We start from the raw sequence: 24,279 nt of genomic DNA on the forward strand, positions 1-24,279 counted from the left end.
ATCTGTGTTCCCAGATCTCTTATAACGCCTTCTGTGTTCAGTGGACTACCATCGATGTGGTAATTCGTGGCAACAGGGTTTTTCCCAAAGATGATGACGACACATTTTTTGGCATTGAGCTTAAGGCCATGGTTCTGACACCAGTTGCTGCTCTCAGTGAGGCCTTTCTGTAGGATGTCAACATCACTTGGGGAATTAATAATAATAGCTTCCAACTTGCAATCATCTGTGAACTTTGTCAGACAGAGTCCCTTCGTGTTGGCCTGGACTTCAGAGAAGTAGATACCAAACGGATGAGGATCCATGACTGAACCCTGTGGGACTTGACTCGTGACTGGTCAGCAGTCTGACTTGGAGTCAGTTACTTTCACACTGTGGGTTCTATCTGTGAGCCAGTTTGCAACCCACCTGGTGATATACGGATTGATGTCTAGCGTAGTGAATTTTTCTGTGATTCCTGAGTGGGGAATGGTATCAAAGGCCTTGGCCAGATCAAGGTAGGCTGTATGAACCACCTTGCCTTCATCCACAGCTCTGGTGACTGACTCAAATAAGTCGACCAGGTTGAGCAGGTATGATCTACCCTTCACAAAACCAAACTGTGCGGGATCCAGAGTTTGGAGAGTCCCTATTTTCTTGTTTATTAGGTCCATGATGATGCATTCCATAGCTTTCAGATTCATCAGGCTAATGGGGTGATATTTCCCAGAGTCTGTAATCGCTCCTCTTTTGTGAAGAGGGATGACTGTAACAGTGCGCCATTTGGTAGGGACAAAGCCTGAGGTGAGGCTGTGATTGAACAGGGCACACAGATGAAGTGCCAGTTCACTCTGTAGTTCATGCAGAACACAGCCAGGGATATTGTCAGGTACCATAGAAGTGGTATCCTTGGCCTTGGACAGTGCTGTTTTAACCTGTGCAGCAGTAATACTGGGTGCCTGGCATTCTACTGGTATTGTAATTAGTCCTGGGGGGGGGAATTTGTTACTGAATCTGTCGGCCAGTATATTGGCAATATCTGTTGGCTCAGTCTAGGAGGCACCATTGTGCAGTAGCTCAGAGCAAATCTGGGTATTGCCATGGAGATTCTTTACATAACTATAGAAGGCATTGTGGTTGTCTTTACTATCTGCTGCAATTCTGTTTTCATAGCTAGCTTTAGAGGATTTGATGAGGGATCTCAACTTTTTGTTGAGGCTGATAAGGGAGTTTTTCCAGTCTTGGAACTTCTCCTTATTCCACATCAGTTTCCTCCTTCTGTTCGAGAGTTTGTTTATGGCAGGGAACCACCAGATTGGCTTTCTATTTTTGTGGAGGAGAGCATCTTGGTTCTATTGTGTATGCTGAGATCCATTAATTTGTGTATGCCTTTGTACAGTGCATTGGTGCATGATTCTGCTGTCATGCAACTATTCTCCATTTGCATGGGTGCTGTGAAGTTAGCCAGATCTGTTTCTAGGAGCCCAAAGTTAACTTTGGAGAAGTTTTTCATGGCAGTTACCTTTGCAGGGGTGGGGGGAGGGATGTGTATTTCCAAGGTGATTGTTTGCATTTGGCTCTAACGAAGGAGGAGTTAACTATTGGTGTAGAACAGTGATCACCCATGTTAGTAATGACCAGGTCAGGGATGTTGCTGCTTCTAGTGGTGTAAGAATGAGCTGGTCCAGGGCATTGGCATTAATGAATTCAAGGAAACGTTGGGCAACTGTATTGGTACATGTTATTTTTCCCAATTATTAGAGGGGTAGTTGAAGTTGCACAGTATGAGAGTGTTAGGTTGGATCCTAGTATTCTCCAGGGTGCTTAGGAATGTGGTGTGAGTCTTGGTACATGGTTGGGGACCTATAGTAGGCTACGGCATGAATCGCTGTCTTACTCAATGTTAGCTGCATTTGAAGTATCTCTGATGCGTTATGTTGGGCTACCAGTCTGGAGGTGTGCACATCCTTTATGAATATGGAAATACCACTGCCTTTGGAGCTTCAGTCCAAGTTCTGAGGCCAAAAGATGTGGAATAAGTTATAGCCTGGTAGTGCAGGAGTGTTTTCTGCTGCTTCAAACCAGGTCTCTTTTACAGCAGAAATGTCAATGTTCTCCATTTTAAGGAGTGCTATGAGTGAGTGCATTTTGAGATTTAGACTTGTAGCGTTGAGCGGCATGATCTTCAGATTGCATTTGTTTGTAGCTGTTACGGTGGTAATTTGGTCTTTGGAGCACCACCTAAAAAGGCACTATAGGGGTGGCAAGAGCCTTGGCTAGTATTCAGAAGCCCAGGAGTGACAGATGCAGGTCATCTCTGGAAAAGCATTGAGGTCTGTCAATCATGTCATCCCAGGCAGATACTGTGTCCCCTTAGAATGACACCAGAAACTTAGCCAATTGTTGAAATCAATAATTTTCTGCTTGTACTGTGGTATCATTCTGGGTGAAGGTAGGATGTTGCTGAGGGCTGGGGTCATACCCGCCTGGTCTATATAATCCAACAGCTCCTCCATGTCTCTTTTCATGTAGTCCAGGGAGGTACATCTCAGGTCATTCACACCCACGTGTACAAAACAGAGTCATATTTGTACCTGTTTTTGCGGGACCTGAGTGCATGCATTGTGTGGCAGATCCTAGCACCTGACAGGCAACTGACTGTTACTTTCTCCTTATTCAACCTAGTGAGTAGGACATTAGTGTGCCTCACTATCAAGTCACCTATGATTAGTGTGTTGGGCATGCTGTTTTGCTTTAGGGGCTTTGGTTGAGTGTCACACTGTTTAGGAGAGTTATGTGTCTCATGATTAGTGTTGTTTTACGGTGGTCGAGTGCGTTTCTGCCTTGGAGGTCTCTGTTGTTTGGGTAGATTTTTATTGAGAACCTCTGCAAAGGTGGGTGTGTAGTTTGTAGTTTTATGTGAAGGCAGTGCTGGTGTGCGTTCTCGAGGGCTATGTGTTCCATGTGATGTGGTGCAAGTGTTGACCTTCTCCTCTTGGCCAACTATTCCGGTCTTGGCTGGAGCGTGTGTGACTTCCAATTTGGATATATAAGTGCATCTCTTGCAAGTTTGAGTGTTGGGAGGTAAGAGGAGAGGGTTGTCAGTGTACATGAGGCAGTTGCTCCTTTGCCTTAGGATGCCCATGTTCACCAGGTTAATAGGAGAAAGCACAGGAACTGACCTTTAGACATGCCTGGAGGGGTGGACATTAATAATAAGTAGAGGAGCTGTTACCCTGTAGAATATTTAGTGCTGGTAGCACTTTTGTGTGCTACAATAATTGCTACAAGAAGTCTGGTATGGTAAAGTGCTAGACTAATAAGCCAGTAAAAATGCAGGAGAGGAGAGAACTAGCAGATCTAAGGGAAAAATTGATGAGCAGACCGTCACACCTCTCAGAAGCTTACAGACAGTCCTGGATACAGCAAATCTGTTTCTGGACTAGACTAGTTACTGGAAAGGTGGGAAACATGCGCAATGCAGACTTTTAACCCAGAAAGTTCAAAGAGATGGAAAAACTGCCCAAACGGCCAATAAACTACAAATTCTGGGCCAGAAACCACTCCTCTTATGGTAGATAGGCTACCTAGTGCTTACCACTCCCACTGATAAGCTAGAAGGCTTCCCTCTGACACAAAGAGGCTTGGGTGGCTCAGACGCTTACAGTCTTGGATACAGCAAATCTGTATGTATCTATGTCTGTATTTACTTATACTTACACTTTCACCCCCCTCATGTGTCAGCACTTTCCATGTTTTATGTTGGTTTGTATGACCCTGCATAGTTCTCTACTGTCCAGATTTTCACAGAATGTCCTGATTTTTCCTCATATTTTGGTCTTTTCATCATAAAACTTGTGTTTTTTTCACAGATCATTGATATGGTCTGAAGATTGAAGTCACTAAATAATGTCATACATTTGATTTTCAGACTTCATATCCTTTAAAATATGAATATGAACACAAATCTTCTTATTCTAACAACTTTCTAAGTTTGCTAGCGCAATGTTTAAAATCTGTCCCTATTTTGGGGCCTTTGTCCCCCATTATGTCAGGCTTAACCCAGATTTCTTACACTAAGAGGTTGAGAGGTATGTGACCCTGTTTCTATACCTCTTTATCTTTCTGTCCTTTACCTTGTCTTATATCCTTCCCCATGTTTTATTCTTCAAAGAAACGAAAGACGGATATGTCCCTGGAAAAGTATATTTGTCCTCCCCCAACTATCATTCTTATTTCACATATTTCCTTGTGTATGTTACTCTGCTTGCTGTTAATTTTTTCCGATAATCTCATTTCCAACCCATTTAAAGTAATAAAACTAAATTATAAACATTGCTGCAGGCATTTTTGTGCAGTGCACATACATGTACTTAGTACATACCTGCATTGACTCACTACTTGTGTTCAGATAATTCATGACCTCATTTGTGGGAATCTGTCTTTCACACCTCTCAAATGTCCAGAAATATACAGAATGTCCAAACTTTTGTCATATTTTTGGTCCGTTCTTCATAAAATCTGTAGTTTTCTGGTAAATAATTGAGAATTTAGTTACTAAATGATGGCAGTCATTTGAGTTTCAAACTTTATAGGTGTCATAGGTTCACTGGAGATTACTAGACTAATGGCTCAAGAGCCCTTGCAAGTCTAGCCAGTTTTACAAAGATTTTCTCCAATTTCCTATTCCTAATGGAAGAATAACAAGGGTCAGCAAGCAGGGTTTTGAAAATTTTTATAGAATGCCTCTGTCCATAAGGGACATCGGCACCATGCCAGGATTGAATTTGTGACTTCCCATCCACTGGTCCAGATTGCACTTGAAGATGGTCAGGGAAGGGCTCTGCTTCACATGAATAGGAAGCCTATTCCAGATGAAGGGAAATCTTTGTGACACATACCTGTCTCTCCAGCATGATCTATTCATGTCAGAGATCAGGTTTAGATCTTTGGAGTGGGTAACCCTTGTGCAGTTAGATTTGCAAACATGCAGCATTTCTATCAGGGCTGGGTCAGAGACAGACTTGTAGGTCAGGCAAAGATCACCTCTTAATGATCATAAGGAAACTGAATACAGTGATAGGACTTTTAATCAGTCCACATATGACCTGTCAGTTAGACCATGGATCTGACATCAATCATTAGTCTGCATTATACCATACTGTATGATATTACCACCATTTGGGGAGACAGTGATTGCCCCCAACTTGCAGTCATCAGCAAACTTTGTCAGCCAAAGGCCATCTACATTTCCTTGACATCTGAGAAGTGTATCCCAAACAGGAGGGGGCCTAGCCCTGACGTACTTCACTGGTGACTAACCTCTGGCTGGATGTGGATTCTCATACCCTAACAACATTTCTCCTATCTGTGAAATATTTGGCTATCCATCTAGTGATGTAGAGGTTTATATCCTTAGGAAAATGCATGGTAGCACAAAACCTTTTATTCTAGAGCCTTTCAAAGTTCACAAGAGCAATATTTAAAATCTGTCCTAATTTTTGGGATTTTGTCCCTCCATTATGTATGGCTTTATCCAGATTTTTTGTGCTATGAAGTTGAGAGTTATGCTGTCTTTCTCCACCAGGTATGATTCTTATGCTGCTGGGTTTTCTTATTTTACTGGCTGACAAATTAAAATTCCAGCTATTTAATTGATAATTGGCTTTCAACCTTATTACACTAAAAGAAATGCCCACAGTTACTTCAGCACCATTGCAACAGGCATGTTTTTGAATAGAAGACACTCTGACTTTTAAGTGAAGAAATACTTACCCAAAAAACTAATTAGCAATTATTAATGCTTTTCTGGATTTGTTAGATGTGAGTAAAATGGGCAAATTCTTTGAATTTATAGCCTTTTTTTGTGTTTTACATGTTAATTCTGTGCATTCTGGAAATCTAGGTACAGTACCTTGCAGGAAATTTTCTGTCACATTACAGTAAAACATCTATAAGGAAAAAAGTGCTTAAGCATGCAGTCAGAGATTATAAAATTGCAATTAGCAATGTCAGTGATGCATCAGTTAGCACATTTGCCTTTGGTGCCAGAAGGCATTGGGTTCTATTCCCTCACCAGATAGTTAAGATTGCTGATATTGCAGTGCAGGATAAGGGCAGTGCATCATCCTTAATGCACATCCATCAGTTGGAATGCTAAACTGAGGTTCCATTTGCTTCAGTCAATTGTAGCTCAGGTGGATATAAATGATTCTTTGCCACCTATCAGGAAGACTAGGGGACTTTCCTCAATGCCCTAGCTAGATTTCCCTTAGTAATTTAAATACCACCTTGGGTTCCCCTGAAAAGAGGTCAGCAGCCTAGTGGGACTAACCCAGTCAACAAAGAATAATTCATCTGTTTTCTACAGTTTGTTCATAGAAAAAGTTGGCAATAACTATGAAACAAATTACAATGAAAGAAAGGCTTCTCATGGTAATTTCTAAATTTTATCAGTGTTACTTTCCAGCAAATCTAGTCGTGCATCATACGCCTGTTCAGATGACAGTACAGTTTTTATTATTCTGCAACAGAGTTAAAAACAAGTTTAATGTTTCTTGGTAAGGTTAGTTAAGACCAGCAAATTGACACTTTTCTGTGACTATTTTTGCAATTTGGATTCCTAATTATTTATATCATAGTTTATGTAGAGTATACTGTTGTTTTACAATGTATCCTCGAGTGTTCATTTCTGGTCTCATTACAATAATATAACATTTGGGAAAAAAAATACAAAGTAGCAATCCAAAGCTAGAGGACAGAATTGCAAAAATCTCAGCAGCAACCATATATTTCCCTTTTGTGCTGAAGTAAGCTGGGATAAATGTTAGCCAAACACTTACAAAAACAATCATGCTAAATGTGATAAACTTAGACTCATTGAAGCTATCTGGCAGGTTTCTGGCAAGAAAAGATATTAAGAGGCTTACAGTTGCTAATATACCTAAATATCCCAGCATGCAATAGAACATGAATACCGAACCCTCATTACACTGAATCACTGTTTTCTCTGGAAGCTTTTTGTCAGTCTCTGAGAAGGGTGGAGAAACAGATATCCACACAATGCATATAATAAACTGAAAAAGGAAACAACAAAATATTATAAAAAATGATGTCTTTGACCCAACCAGATTATTCAGTCTGCTGCCTGGTTTTGTTGCCTTAAAAGCAATCACTACAGTAACAGTCTTGGCAAGCACTGCAGAAACACAGATGGAGAAGAATATGCCAAAAGCTGGTTGTCTGAAAATGCATGTTTCATTATTTGGGGGACCGATAAATATTAAAGCAGTGAGTAAACATAACAGGTTGCATATAAGGAGAAAGTAGCTGACTTCCCGGTTATTTGCTTTGACAACTGGTGTATCATGATGTTTGATGAAAATACACAGGACCGCCACTGGCACCAGTGATAAGACAACAGCACTGGCAGCTAAGGATGTTCCCAGGGGGTCTTCATACGAGAGGAATTCAACACATTTTACAATGCAAAAATCTTTTGCTGTATTTGACCAGTAATCTTCTGGACATTTTATACAAATACCTGCAAAGATACAAAATTAGTAATGAATAACATAGATCAAAGATGTAATACAACAAATACAACTTTTATGCGCTGGATTTACTTGAATAGTTTATATAGCACTGCACAGATTTAGTAAATCATTATGATGCAGTACTATAGCTAGAGCATTAAGCATAGTGCTAAGGATCTTGTTTCATATGCAACTGAAGCTGTAAACAGTAGCATTGTTAAAGCATGCCAGAATTGTGAATGGCATATAAAAATAACATTCCAAAAATAAGGAAAAATAATTTCATGGCTTTCTTATTAAACTCTAACTTTGACAAAGACTCTTGATTTACTTATTTTATATGTTGTCTACAATGGTCAATTGCAGAATAATCTTTGTAGTGCTCCATCAGTATCTTGTTGACTAATACGTACAGCACAAACATTAAATGCAAATGTATTTGCCAATATAACAAAAGTACAAATTAAAACATATTTGTAAATATTAGCAAAACTAGTCCTACTCTTCTTGTATAACAAACATTTTCTGGTTATACTCACAGCACTGAGATATGCTATGAAACTCTGAGCAGCGTTTTCTTTGTCTTTACAGATGCATTAATCAACTAACAGTATATAATAATACTGAGTATTTTTTGAGGGAAATTAGAAATGCTTATAAGTCAGGCATAAACAGCGAATGGCATATACAGATACTTTTCTGGTTTACCTTTGAATGTGTGAAAGCACATTCGTCGAACATGCACATCCGCAAACCGTTTATGCAAAAACTGAAGTACCAACTTCCTGAAATGTCGAATAAATATAAAATTTTGACATTTCTGATCGGTCCACCACCGAAACATGCACTACCATGGGTCAAAAAAGGGGCGAGATTTTGGAATTCGGCACTTCGGTTTTCACGGTTTTGAAATTTTGTGGTTTGCAGTTCGCGACCACAGTTTTGAAGATGTTGCTATCGAATATTCAAAGGTAAACCAACTTTTCTTCTTAGTAGTGCTAAAGATATGTAGTGCTGTATTTTTTAATAACATCTATAGAGAAAAAAGATTACATATCCAGTAGTCTGAAATAAAATTCATAAATATCAGGAAGCCAATATAGTGCAGATACAAATAACATTCTCTACAATTAAAATATCTATTTCAATCAAAATATAAAATACACAATTCATTGAGAAGTGAACAGACTATAAAACAAAATATTGCTAATAAGAATAATGCAATTTAGATTGCTGTATAATACAAGTTTATAGATAGCTAATTTGAAAAAAAAAGAATGCAATTAACAAAGGCAGCCTTATACAGGTTTAGGAATGTATTTGAATTTAGAGTCCTGTCTAGTAACTGATTATAGAAACACACAAAAAAAGGAATTAAATAAAGACGTAGTAAAGCAAAGAAGAGGAAATATGTAAATAAAAGCTTAATTTAATGTACAAATTAAAATATATCTGGCTTCAAAGATATAAAGGATTATCATCAGGTCTTCAGTCTTAATTAGGTTGTTATGTATTCAAGAAATGGATGTCAAGAAATTTAACTCAAGGGCAAAGCATGAAAGGTGATTTCTGACATAGATGTCAAGACCGTGTAACTTGGTTTATGATCAGAGAGCCCAATTATAATTGTTTGAAGTGCATAGAACTTTACCTACTACTACATATGTTGGAAGACAATTTGCTGCCTAAGATTTTTATGTTGAAGCTGTTAGGCAGGTTACTGGCAATACCAATTACTGCTGCCAAACAAACAACAGCCACCACAGAAGATCTGTGGGAAGATTACAAAGCAGGTAAAACACTTCATTCAGGTTTAAGATATAGGTCCCAAATGAAGTGCTTAACAGCTTGATTCTGTTCTGTGGTAGCCACTGACTGCTGTCAATGTCCCAGCACAAAACATAGAGGTTACAAACAGTGCAGGATGCTTATGAAAAGCATGTCAAGTGCCATTCTGATCTCAAAAAGATGCTTAACAAGCTAGAATTTTCCCTGATTTTGGAATGTAGCCACAGTGCTCTTCTCACTACGAATGATTCTATAATAGTAATTCATATTTATGCACTGATAAGCCTAACAGGTAAAAGTGTAAACAGATAGATTTAGATATGATTCTTAATTTAATTCTACTAATCTCTTTAAAACAGATTGTGTTTAAAATACACATGAAACCATTACATGAAAAAAGAAACAGATTGTTTTCAATTTCCTATAACTGCCTTCTCATGTTTAATTAAAATTGTCCATAATAAAAGACATGAGATATAGGAACTTAGGGATGAACACTGAAAGAATGAAACTGTCTTTCCACAAGTGCATTAGAATAGTATTCAACTTCCTTCCAATAGTCTGGGATTACACTTCAATCATAAAGGATGCTACTCTATTCAGCAGATGTAGTATCAGTGTACTCCAGCAAGTAAATAAACTAAGAACAGAGTATTTCAGCCAATATATGAGGCATGAACAATGTTCATTGTGTGTTATACACCTGTGACATTAGTGTGAGTAATAACACATGAGGTACACTGGCTTATATAACCATAAATGGTTAAATGAAACATACGGCACTAATTCAGCATGTGTACTTGATATGTGTTCTGCTTCCCAAAGAATTATTCTGCTTACAGTTTCTAGTAATAAAAGTTAAAGTTGCATCACTAGTTGACTGCTAGTAATAACATCTCACACAGCTAATCTTGTGCCATTTAAATTTAGGTTATAGATGTAAAAAATAAAAGAAAAACGTAGATAAATAATCAAAATTTTCACTGATACTGTCTGCCATTTTAGACCTTTCAACTGTCCTATTTTGGAAGAATGTCCCTTTATTCTGGCCTGATTCACCCTTGCACAAGAATACCTATGTTTGGAGATATGTCTATTTTTTCAAACTTGATGTTCCCCTTCACAGAATTTTCTGAATCCCCCTCATCATTTATGATTTTTAAAGCTGTCACGTACAAAAAAAAAAAAAACACTGCATGACCAACACAGTAGTAGTGTCAATTAATTTAAAGAAATAGGACATTCATCTTAGTTCTCCCTTTTTTAGAAGCAAAGATAACTGACCTCACGTAGTAACATTTTTGCAATACAGCTCATTAAAGTTACAGACATTACACTATCTCTCTGCTAATATGCTTAATTTTTCCACCATTTTTTCACTCTGTTTTGTAAACATGTTTACAAGTAGTATTCCATATTCCTACTGAAAGCAGGGAAAGTCATGCGCTATTAGTTTTTCAGATTTTATGCAAGTTAGATGCCCAAATTTTCTTCCTTTCAAGGGCCTTTTACCTGTGTTCAATGCCTGTAGGTTTTATATGTCTGTATGGATTACTGACATAAAGAAAGAGTGTCCAGTATGCATACTAAACCTTTTACACCACACACTAATTTAAAGCATGTCTGCATTTTAGTAGATTCACAGATTGACTTTTTTCAACAAAAATGTAAGACATTATTCAATTTCTCTAGCTTGTAAAGTTTCAATAAGGAATATTTGTAGCTGCTATAATAACTGAATTGGAGGTACAATGCCAGTTACCAGTGAGTAACAGAGAAAAGGCAGATCTGATTTTGTTGAGTAACATAAAGAGTGCTATTCAGAGTCCGTCAGTTTGCACGTACACAATGGTTATGATCAAAAAGCTCCACTAGGCTCAAATATAAATGAACTAATTACAGTGCATTTGTGATAAATAAGGAAAAGAAAAGGCATTTTGTGAAGCATGCAAAAACATAAAATATCTAAATTGAAGGATTATGTGAATATGAAGGACTATGTTAAAACCCTAAGCTTTGTGTTTCTTTGTATATATTTGGGTATTAGGGATGGGTGTGAATATCTTTAGTCATGTTTAAAATACTGAGGCTTTTATTATTGATATTTGAAAAAATAAAGAGTTTTAATATATTTTATATAGTGGTATCCTTATGTGGACACACTGGTAGTTTCATTAAAGAATAGCAAGGGGGAAATAGGAAAGACTGAAAAAGGTGAGACACAACAAAGAGGGGAACACAGAAGGAAAAACATCAAGAGGTTTGTGCTAGAGGAGGTGTGAGAGGAGGGGAAAATGTTTTTGTTGGGGATAGACAACCCTATTTTTTTCAATTTTTTATATGAGAGGGCAGTGTAAATGGGAAATAGGTAATAGAGAGAGTAGGTGAAAGGATAAGGGAGTCCCAGCCCACAGAACCTCAAACATTTCCACTGCTGGATTGTGGGGCAGTGGAGGATCCCAACGTTGAGGGGCTATGGGCCTGTGGTGGTGCTGCGGTCAGCACCAGCTGGCACAGTGTATTTTCTAGACACTGCAGCAAAACCTTAACTGGCTGAATCCTTTAAACAACTACCTCTTCCAGCAAATCATCTATCAAGTTCTGAAGTCTGAGTACTTTGAGTCTTTCCTGGCTGCCACATGCCGGGGTACCTGCAGGATCTGTGTTACTTCCCTAGATGGGCAGAGGTGAGTTATCCCTCACCTGTGTGCTATGTGCTTGGGTCACTCCAAGGGATTTGAAGCTGTAGAAAATTGAGCATAAATGGGAGAAAAATAAAATAATAAAGGGCAAAGTAATACATATGTAAAATAACAAAAACAGATAAAAACAGAGTGGGAGAGAAAAGAGAAAATACACTCAATACAATCATCCATCATGTTACACAGTATGAAATGTCTTACTTTAAAGCATTTATATTTGTAGAAATCTTTCTTGAAGTAAAACAGAGAATGCATAGGAAGTTTTTATTCATACTTTTATTAGAAAGTATACAGGATGTGATTATGCAAACTTTGGAATGCAATATTATGGGGAGTGGTTATATACAATTTCTGGATGAAATGTTATGGGAAGTGTTTATGCTTACTTGGAAGGACACTGTTTGCTGTCATGTAATGTGCAGTTTGCATGTTGCAGTCTGCTACAGAAACATAATGATCATATTTTTGCCAGATATCCATTTGTTTCCATTTCTTTCAAATACTGCATTAAGAGCACCTGTCATAGGTTCATACGATCATAGGATGATACTAGGCTATTGGCCTGGAGGCCCTTATAAGCCTAGCCAAGAATTTCACCCATGTTCCCACAAAGTCACCACCTATTTCCTCTGTCCAGCAGGGACACAGGTGGGATCCCAGGGGTGTATTTTCTGTTTCCCATCCAGTCGTCCAGGTTCCTCTTAAAGAGGGCTAGTGATGTACTCTTCTTGACATGGCAAGGAAGTCTATTCCACAGATAGGGGGAATCTTTGGGGCACAAATTTATCCTGCCATCAAGTTCTATTAATGTCACAGACCAGGTTGAGGCCTTGGGTAAGGGTTGTGTGAGTGGAGCTTGACTTACTTTTATACAGCAACTCCATCAAGCTGGGTCTGAGACGGCCTTGTATGCCAGACACAGGTCACCTCTGAGCAGTCTGTACAAGACTGAGTAGAGGGACAGGGCTTTTAACCTATCTGCATAGGATAGATGTTTGAGACCCTGGATATTCCTGGTCTGGAAACTATGTAGTCTCTCCCACTGCTGCATGTGCTTGGTAAGGTATATGCTGAAGAGGGCACAATACTTGATAATGGGCCTGATAAGGGAGGAGTACAGGGATGTTATGACCTCCTTGTTCCTGGATGAAATACCCTTATTTATGAGGTGGGCCATGTAGAAAGTCTTCCGTACAATGGAGGCAACATGGTGGTCAAAAGTCAGGTTGCTATCAACCTGGGTGCCCAAGTCCCTCATGACTGATTGCATGCTAAGTATGCTGTTATTAATGTGAAAATTAGTGGGGATGCCATTTTCCCCAAAGGGGATAATGATGCATTTCCTAACATTCAGTTTAAGGCAATGCCTTTGGTACCAGTCATTAGTTTGTGTAAGGCCCTCTTGGAGGATGTTCACATCACTAGGGGAAATTTAAGACAGTGCCCGACTTGCAGTCATCTGCAAACTTAGGCAGCCACAGACCACTGGTTTTGGCTTGCACCTCAGAAAAGTATATCCCAAACAGTAGAGAGCCCAAGACTGATCCTTGGGGTACACCACTCATTACAGGTGTACTGGTAGAGGTGGCTTCCCCTATTTTGACTGAGTGGGTTCTATCAGTGAGCCAGTTAGCTACCCATCTGGTAACACATGGGTTGATGCCTAGCTGGGAGACTTTATCTGCCAGAGTGGGTAATAGTGTTGAAGGCTTTGGCTAAGTCAAGGTAGGCGGTGTGTACTGTCTTCCCCTCATCAATGTCTTTGGTGACTGTTTTGAAGAAGTCAGCCAAGTTTGACAGGCATGATCTCCCTTTGACAAAACCAAACTGTGTGGGGTCAAGTGTTTGGAGGTTCCCAATGTTCTTCCATGATAATGAGGTCCATAGCCTTGCAGATCAGGCTAATTAAGGCTGATGGGCCTATAATTGCCTGGGTCAGTGGATGCTCTACCTTTGTGTAGAGGGATAACAGTGGCTGTCCTCCATTTTGCTGGAAGGAAGCTGGCACTCTGTTTTTCATTGAATAGGGTGCCTAATGAAGCTGATAGCTCATGCTTGAGTTCATGTAGGATGCAGCCAGGGATGTTTCCAGATCCCTTGCAGACTGTATTTTTTGCCTTTGAGAGGGCATTAAAGACCTACTCCCTGGTGATCAGGGGGGGGTGCTGGGGATGTCCTGGTTTACTGATTGGGGGGCAGGGGGATGAAGTTTTCACTGAACCTGTTTGCTAGCAGGTTGGCTATATCTACAGCATTTGTGTATGTGGTGCTCTTGACCACCAGTTTAAAGCAGATTTGGGTGTTACCTTTGAGATAATTACAATTTATAAAATCAATGATAGCTAGAAATAATGTACTTATATTAGTCTTGCTTCCAGTATTGTACTGAATGAAATCTATTCCTTCAGGTACTAATATATTTCAGTAATTTACTGATATACTTTAATGACATTAGTTTTTGCTCTTCTTTACTAAAATCTACCTCACTCTTGCTTGCAGTAATATAGTAAGTGCAATCTATTCCTTCAGTTAGTGTGATTTTGCTGGACTTTCTTTATATACCATAATAAAATCAGTTAAAGAAAGAAGTATTGTTGTTATATACTGACATATGTCTCTTTCTTGCTTGCAGTAATATACTGAATGTACTCTATTGCTTCAGATAATTCTGTATGACTTACTATTCATTATTTCCCCAATATATCTATATATATATATATATATATATATATATATATATATATACATATATATATATATATAGGAAATAATAAACATATATATGTATTTATAGCTATCAAGAGTGTCACAGTAGATAACATTGTTGCCTCACAGCAAGAGGTTCCCCAGTTCTGTTCTCAGCTGAAGTCCCTTCAGTACCAAGCCTGCATGTGATCCTTGTTTTGTGTGGGTTTTCTCCAGGTACTTTGGTTTTCTCACTCATTCCAAAGACATGCAATAGGTGGACTGGACACTCTAAACTGGCCATAGATGTGAGTGTGTGGTATGGATGAACAACTTTACCAGGACTAGCCACCAACTGGTGTGAACGTTGAGTCTAGATGACTGTCATTGTTGCAGTGACACCTTGACCCCATATGCTAGGGGAAAAAAAAGAAAGGAAAAAAATGACAAAAATGGTTGCAAATGAATGGATATATATCAGTATCTATATCTAGCTATTATTGAAATCAGTTAAACACACAATGACTATATACTAATTCATTAAGGTTTAGTAGGGGACTCAGTCAGCCACTCCAGCCACTGTTCCTGCTGTCTCCTGTTATAGCAGACCACTGCCTTATGTCTACAGAAAATAAATAATACAATTGTTATTTAACTGTATTTCACATTTTTTGCCATTTACGTATAACTTTACTTTTATTGTTTCTAAGCCACTGAATTCATTGCATTATTTGCTTATCCATGTATTTGCTCAAATGTGTATAATATCATCTGAATTATCATACTTTTTCTAATCTTCTGTTTGCTGTCAATAATAAACCAAACTAGACAGTTTTGGTGTGATGTTTTAAAAAATATATGGTTTGCACGTAACAGGCTCTGAATTTGGTTCAGCATGAATGTGCAAACAGATGTTCAAAAGTGTGTGCTTGAAAGTTTTTGTCCTGAACAATGCTAAACAGATAAGGTGATGATTTAAAAATGCATGCAAAAGTAATACAGACTTAATAATATTGGTTATTAATAACCAGTACAGACTTAATAATACTGGTTATTTCTCAGTAAAGTATATACTGGACATTCACTTCACAATACAGCAAGCCCCACCACCATTCACTAACCTCTGGTCTGACTAGAATATGGTGCCTGACTGAATTCAGCCATCTTGCATGTGCACATACAAAGGAACTTCTTATGCATTTCCTATATTATTAAATAATATCTGGCCAACAGAAGCTATCTTCATGTAATTTAACTACTACCTAAGGTAAAGCAATATGAAATGAAAGTACAGAAATGCAAACATTGTTTTCTTTTTATCTAGAGACATGACATGAATAAGTAGTGGTGAAAGTATGTACGCAGATGTATACCTGCATTTTTCAGACATACGGTATATATGGATTCACTTTGCAATTTCAAAATACTGAATTATCGAATTTCAGTATCTCGAGACTGTAAAGTCGAAAAACCAAAAAAATGAAAACCAAAATCTCGAAACCCAAAACCGTGACCATTACATCACACATACAAACACAAGTATACCTACCTCCACACAACAACACAAACACACATACACCCTTACTATAAGCCCATGAGGGGGTCCGCACCCCCTACCCCAACCAACCACCCCTACTTATATATGCTAACTCCAAGGTCGCATTAAACACCAACACACACAAAACTCACCAACATACATTCCACACCCCCCTCACACAAACACACATCACACAGATACAAACACCACCACTTTCAACACTGACACAATCACACTCTCACCTACATACCCCAACCCACTTCTAACATTCTCCAACACACTCACAAATACACAAACCCTCCCCAAAACTTACACTTACCTAACTCGCCATCAGTACTGTGGGTTCAACATTTTCCGGTTCTATATCCTGCAGTTTTGCGCATCTGCAGATTCAACACTTTGGTCTCGAGATACTGAAATTCGACATTCCAGTATTTCGAGATTCCAAAGTGTTTATATATATATATATATATATATATATATATATATATATATATATATATATATATATATATATATATATATACAGGTTTACCATAGTATGTTCGAAACTGATCCAGTCAAACAATGACAACACCAAAAAATAACATTAGAATCTTACAACAGCGCAAGACCAGAATGTTGAAAATGGGAATATCTGACATTTTCAGCAATACAGTCTTCCACCTGACAGACTCAGCTAACCTCTACTATTAAGCAGGGGGCCTTAGCCCTGCACCCCCCCTACTTAAATATACCAACTCCAAGATCACACTACAGTGAATAAATGGGCTACTTCCCTGTTCCTCACTAAAGTGCAACCTCCCTCCATAGTCTTTACTAACCTCGTTAGACCTCTTTCAGTTCAATTTCCTGCCCCTTGACAATCATTTGTTCGCACCTCAACCATTCGACTTTCTGCAATTTGCATAAGTGATTGCAAGCTTAGATATATATATATATATATATATATATATATATATATATATATATATGCATATATGCAGATTATTATTCTACTCATGCATATCTTACACTTCTATTTGTACAACCAATTATTATCACATTAGCATTATGCATTTTATGTGATGTAGTTCTATGTACAGATATGTACATTGTTTATTTTAAATTATTATAAACTTACAGATACATTTCTGTAGGTACACATATTTCTTCTAGCTAATACCTTAAATTATGTAATGTTGCTATAGGATTCATCTATTGTAAGTCCCCTCCCCCCCAAAAAAAATAATTTTCTACTTGCTGTAGAACTCTGACCTTCTTACCTTTTTCAAGGCAGAGAGAATGAATAACTTCAGCCATGAGGAAAATTGCATCCTCATGGCAGACCTTAGGACATATGGGAAACATCTGCTTGGTAAAGTGGGGCCCAAACAAGTTTATAGGACAAAATCCTGGAATCAAGTTGTCCTCAACATTAATGCAGTGGGTGCAGAAACTGCACATTAGCACAGTGCAAGAAGAGAGAAAATGATATGGTAGGACATGTTAGAAGTAAGGCAAGGCAGAATGCAGTTGCTCATGCAAGTATGCAGACGGGCCTCCAACAATTATCCAACTAACACCAGATGAGGAATACTTTCTCTCCATCTGTGGGGATGAGCATGACACAGACAATGATGGCAATGGAATAATCAGAGGTGGTGTGGACACTAGCTGTTACCAACATTTGCAGCAGCAACTTTTGTCTGACCGTGAAGGTTGCTTTAGAATTATACCATATATTCCTATAGAGACATGAATGATGACAACAAATAATTGCATTAACCAAATGGCAATTACTGTTACTAGGTGAACCTTCTATATCAGCATAGAATATCAGTGAGGCAGTGTACATAGTAAGTGTGCACTATATCCCTTAATAAGCAAACAGCACTGTGTGCTATTTCATTATAAGTAATGTTTTGAATTTTTTTTACATGGTCAGCATCAGAAGCAAACAGTTCCAGCATAACAATCAGTTTGAAGTATATCAGCAGCAGAATGTATGCTGGTTATAATGATGATGAAAACATAGTTAAAGTTTTGAGGCAGCATGAAAAAAGAGACACCCAGTCCCTGAGTTTAATGGTAGGATCTCACACCCACAACATGCAAGTAACTGCAGGAAGTGAAAGTGCGACATAAAGTCAAGGACATACTGACATTGGACTCAGGCTTTTACAGGAGGAGCTACCATTCACATGTACACCAGCATGTCCAAACCCAGAGGTAACAGTGACCACAGTGACACCATTACAAAGGGAAGGCAGGTGCAGACATTTCTTACAGCTACCCTAGGAAACAAAAAAAATTTGCTGTCCAACAGCAAATGTGCCTTGAGATTATTAGTTTTCAGAGCACTGCTGCAGGAAGTCAGCTGGGAATTATTACAGCCTTCCAGTGTATGCATGAGGCTTACCAGTGCTACCGCAAAATAACAAGGAATATGGATAATGCCATGATCACATTAATGTGTTGTTTTATAGCAAACAAGTCATCCATGGCCAGCTCCATTAGTACACTAGTTAGGACTTATGAGGCTCAAGCAGGAGTGAGTACTGGGAGGGGAAGATGATGGGGTATTGTCAGGACACATGGGGCAGATTCCACCATTCATAGGTTCATAGTTCATAGGTAGATACTAGGCTATCTGCCTGAGGGCATTTATAAGCCTATCCAGAGTGTGTCAGCTTTCTCCACCCCATTGATTAATTAACTGAGCCTCTGTCAAGAAGAGCCAATGAAGTGATCCCAGGGGTGTATTTTCTGTTACCCATCCACTCGTCAAGGTTTCTGTTGAAGAGTGTTAGTGAGGGGCTCTGCCTAATGTAGTTAGGAATTTTGTTCCAAAGCATGGGGAGTCTCTGTGACAGGAATCTGTACCTCCAGCATGTTCTACTTATTGTTGTGGTGAGGTTTAGCTCACTAGAGCAAGTGGCTCGCAGTGACTTGGGTTTCTTTAAGTGGAGCATGTCCATCAATTCTGAGTTGGACATGGCTTTGTAAGTCGGGCAGAGATCACCTCTGAGTAAGTGATATGCCACTGAGTACAGCTGGAGTTTTTCCAGTCAGGCTGCATAGGACATATGTTTGAGGCCAGTAATCCTCTTGGTGAGGTACTTTTGTGGTCTTTCCAGTTCTTGGAAGTGTTTTGTGAGGTACATCCCAAATGGGGCATTGTACTCTATGATGGGTCTGATGAGTGATGAGTAGAGGGGTACTATAACCTTTTTATTTCTAGATGCGAACCCTTTAGTAATTAGATGGGCTACATAGAAGGATTTCCTAACTACTTTGGCAATATGATTGTCGAAGGAGAGATTACTATCTACCTGGGTCCTCAGATCTCTTATTACCTCTTCTGTATTAAGGGGGCTGCCACCTATGTGGTAATTCATGGGTGTTTTGTTTTTCCCAAATGGGATGACTATGCATTTTTTGGCATTTAGCTTGAGACCATGACTTTGGCACCAGGTGTCCATCTCAGTAAGGCCCTTTTGGAGAATGTTCATGTCAGCCAGAGAGTCAGTTATAGCTCCCAGTTTGAAGTCATTGGCAAACCTGGTTAGCCATAGATCTCCTGTGTTTGCCTGTACTTCTGAGAAGTATATGCCGAACAGTAGGGGTCCCAGGACTGAGCCTTGTGGGACACCACTTGTGACTGGTTTAGAGTCGGACCTGGAGCCCGCTATTCTTACCATCTGAGTTCTGTCTGTAAGCCAGTTAGCAACCCATCTCATGATGTAGGGGTTTATGTTCAGGCTGGTGAGTTTTTCTATAAGTCCTGAGTGGGGAATGGTGTCAAAAGCCTTTGCGAGGTCAAGATAGGCTGTGTGAACCACGTTCCCCTCATCTATGGCCGTGGTGACTGTCTCAAAGAAGTCAACTAGGTTTAGTAGCCATGATCTGTCCTTAACAAAGCCAAACTGGGTCGGATCAAGTGTTTGGAGGTTCCCAATGTCTTTGTTAATGAGTTCCATGATGATGCACTCCATAGCCTTGTAGACCAGGCTAGTCAGGCTTATAGGGCGATAGTTACCAGGGTCAGTTGTGGCCCCTCCTTTGTGGAGTGGAATAACCGTTGCTGTGCTCCATTCTATGGGCACGTAGCCTGTGCAGAGGCTGAGGTTGAACAGTGTGTTTAGGTGGGGGGTTAGTTCATTCTGTAGTTTATGCAAGACGCAGCCTAGAACACCATCTGACCCCATTGATGCTGTGCTTTTGGCTTTTGAAAGGGCTGTTTTCACCTGTGTGTCTGTGATTTCCGGGACACTACAGTTTTCCGGTATTGTTGTGGGCCCTTTTGGCGGTGGGGGGGGTGATGTTTGCACTGAATCTATCTGCCAGGATGTTGGCAATATCAGTAGGTTCAGTATATTTTGTGCTATTTTGCACTAGCTCAAAGCATATCTGTGAGTTGCCACTTAGATTCTTGACATAGCTAAAGAAGGCTTTGTGGTTATCTTTCGAATCCTCGGCTATTTTTCTTTCGAAGTTAGCCTTGGATGATTTTATGAGAGACCTTAGTTTCTTACTGATACTGATCAGGGATGTCTTTCCTTCTTGGGATTTGCTTTTTTTCTGAACTAGTTTCCTCCTTCTATTGTATAGCCTGTTTATAGCAGGGGTCCACCAGACTGGTTTTCTGCTCTTAGGGGAGTGAGTCTTGGTTTTGCTAGGGATGACACAATCCATGCATCCTTGTAGGTGCTCATAGAGTGCATTTGTAAAGGTTTCTGCATCTTGGACAATGTTATCCTTTAGCGTGGGGGCTGTGAAACTTACCATCTCTGTCTTAAGTAAGGTGAAGTTTGCTATAGAAAAGTTTTTCACTGTGGTTTCCTTGGTTGGGGGTGGTGGTGTGGTGTGGACATCCAGAGTGATTAGTTTATGGTTTGATCTAATCAGTAATGGGCTGACCTCCGGTGCTGAACACCTGTCATCCATGTTGGTGATGACTAGGTCCAATATGTTTTCACCTCTGGTAGGGGAGTTTACCAGCTGATCCAGGGCATTTGAGTTGATAAATTCCAGAAAGCACTGGACCTGGGAGTTTGTACTTGAGTAGTTTTCCCAGTTAATGGTAGGGTAATTGAAATTGCCCAATATCAGGGTGTTCCATAGGACGTTCATGTTTTCCAGTATCTCCAGAAAGGTGGAGTGGTGGTCCTGGGTTATGCAGGGTGATCTGTAGAAGGCCACAATTTGCATTGCAGATTTCCCCAATGTTAGTTGCACATGGATGATCTCAGAGGTATCATGCTGCGCCACTAACCTGGAGGTGTAGGTATCCTTGATTAATATGGATACACCCCCTCCTTTTTGTGTTTTGGTCCATGTTCTGTGGCCGAAATGTGTGGTATGAGTTCTAGCCTGGTAGTGCTGGGGTGCTCTGTGGAGCCTTGAACCAGGTTTCAGTTACTGCACAGATGACATTCTCCATACTGAGGAGTGCTTTGAGCGCGTGCATTTTGAGATTTAAACTCCTGGCATTGTGTAGCATAACCCTCATTTTTTTATTTGTACTGATTACGGAGGTGGGTTTGACTTTTGAGCCTTGCCTAAAAAAGGCACTATAAGGGCAGCAAGAGCCTTGGCCAGTATTCGAAAACCTAGGGGTGACAAGTGCAAGCAGTCTCTTGCAAAGCAACGAGGCTTGCCGAGCATGTCGTCCCAGGCTGACAGACACTGAATTCCCATTTGAATGACACCAGAAGCTTAGCCAATTGTTGAAATTGATCATTTTTTCTTTATACTACGGTATCATTCTTGGTGAGGGCAGGATGCTACTCAGGGTCAGGGTAATACCCGCCTGGGCTACATGATCAGAGAGCTCTTCCATGTCTCTTTTCATGTAGTCCAGGGAAGTACATCTCAGGTCATTCACACCAACATGAACAATGACAGTCATATTTTTACTTGTTCTGGAGTGACCTGAGTGCTTGTGTTATGTGGCGGATTCTGGCTCCCAACAGGCAGCTACATAACCTTCTTCTTGTCCAGCCTAGTGAGTGAGATGTCAGTGTGCCTGACTACAGAGTTGCCTATTACTAGTGTGTTAGGTATGTTATTTCACCTTAAGGGCTCTGATTGTGTGACACACTGATTTTGTGTTTTATGTGTTGTCTGGTTTGTAATGGGAGGTGCAGGTTTTTTGGGTGTCTGCTTTGGAAGTCTCGGATGCTTTTGCAGGGTTTTTATTTAGAGCCTCTGAGTATGATTTAGTGTATTTATGTGTATTTTTTGCCAGTGCTGGTTTGGTATGTCTGTGTGAGGCGGGAGGTGTGGTGCAAATGTTAATCATCTCCTCATGACTGCCTGTTCCAGTCTTGGGTGGAGACAGCTTAGCCTCCAATTTAGCTATGTAATTGCATCTCTCGCATATGTTAAAGTTTTGTGGTAGGAGGAGAGGGCTGTCTGTGTACATGAGGCAGTTGTAACATTGCCTCAGGATACCCAGGTTCACCAGCTGGAATGGAAAGTATACCTGAAATTGCCCTTTGGTCATGCCTGAATAGTAGGGTGAGCTGCTTAGTTGCTTGGTTGGTGAGGGGTGAATAATGAGCCTTGCTCTGCTGGACAATCAAGTGTCGGGGTATATTAGTGCTTGCTGTTAGGTAGGAGTTAGTGCTGGACTGTAGGATGCTTTTTAAGTGCTTAGGCTGAGAGTTAGACTACTTTCAAGGGAAAAACTGAAGAGGAAACTTGGTGGAGCCAGGAATAATTTAGCCCTAGCTAACTGGCACTGCCTGGATGTGCAAAACCATGCAAACACAGTTTTTACAGCAGGGAAATGAAAGAGATAGAAATTAGCCCATAATGGCCTATAAACTACTAACGTCTGGGCTGGAACCACTCCTCCAGGGACAGATGGCTGCTCAAAGCTCCCTCTCTCACAGGTGAACAGAGAAACCTCCTTCTATCCAAGTAAGGTATGGGCAACTCAGAAATTTGTAACACAGCCCTGAATTCAGCACTAGCCTGAAAACTGGACTATACTAGCTTAGAAAGGTGGGAAACAAGGAAACATTTTTTTTTGAAAAGATAAGGCAAAAACAGTAAAAGATACACTTAAAACAGCTTTAAATGACTGCAAACAGTGAAAAAATACACTTAAAACAGCTTTAGATGACTACAAGCATTCAGAAAAGGTTTTTAAAGAAATTACCCAATTATCCAGTAAAAGAATCTCAAAACTGAGCCCTGTTCCTGCAGTCTTCAATCAGACACATTCTAACTGCACACTCCTGCCACTGGGGTGCAGGGGAACCTTCTCCGAAAAAGAAGGCCTGGATTAGTGCTCAAGTTATACAAACAAAGCTAGATCCAGCAGGCCTGAATCTAGTTTATGTGACAGCAAACAAGGCACACCAATTTCAGTAAGAAACAGTTCAAATATACAGGCACTATAAGCCTCTAACCAGAAATTCCCAGCTCAGAAGTGTAGAGTCCAGCCTCTCCTCCCACAAAAGTGTAGACCACACACCTTCTTAATGTAAAATGACTGGCCTGAAGCCCAAGTACTTAAACCAGAACTAATACACTTTTAGAATAACAGACAGTGAGCCTTCAAACAGCAGTTCCCAACTTAGAAGGATGTAAGCTACCTGTCCTGCCACAACAGTGCAGACCACACACCTTGTTAATGTAAAACAACTGGTCTGAAGCACAAGTGCTTAAACCAAAAGGCTTAGAATGATAGCTACACTTTAATCAGGTTACTACCAAGCAGCAATAAATACAATTTAATACTTTTAAGAAGGCCTGGATTAGTGATCAAGTTATACAAACAAAGCTAGATTCAACAGGCTTGGATCTAGTCTATGCTACAGCAAACAAGGTGCACCAATTTCAGTAAGACACAGTTCAAATATGCAGGCACTATAAGCCTTTAACCAGAAATTCCCATCTCAGAAGGGCAGAGTCCAGCCTCTCCTCCCACAATAGTGCAGGCCACAAACCTTCTTAATGAAAAATAACTGGCCTGAAGCCCAAGTGCTTAAACCAGATCTAATACACTTTTAGAATAACAGACACTGAGCCTTCAATCAGCAGTTCCCAACTTAGAAGG

The 24,279-nt window shown here is 39.8% G+C and overlaps 1 protein-coding gene across 1 annotated transcript in view; it reads right to left on the reverse strand.

Moving 5' to 3' along the window:
* Nucleotides 1-6,475: 6,475 nt before the first annotated feature.
* LOC122815657 (vomeronasal type-2 receptor 26-like) overlaps nt 6,476-24,279 on the reverse strand; it is a 79,583-nt gene continuing 61,779 nt past the window's right edge. The window contains exon 4 of the mRNA XM_044088346.1: nt 6,476-7,522. Within this exon, the coding sequence (XP_043944281.1) occupies nt 6,615-7,522 (908 nt within the window). The 3' untranslated portion in view covers nt 6,476-6,614. The remainder of the gene's footprint in view (nt 7,523-24,279) is intronic.

The sequence above is a fragment of the Protopterus annectens genome, chromosome 1.part1 (assembly GCF_019279795.1).
Source record: "Protopterus annectens isolate FY-2018-M chromosome 1.part1, PAN1.0, whole genome shotgun sequence".
Taxonomy (NCBI): Eukaryota; Metazoa; Chordata; order Ceratodontiformes; family Protopteridae; genus Protopterus; species Protopterus annectens.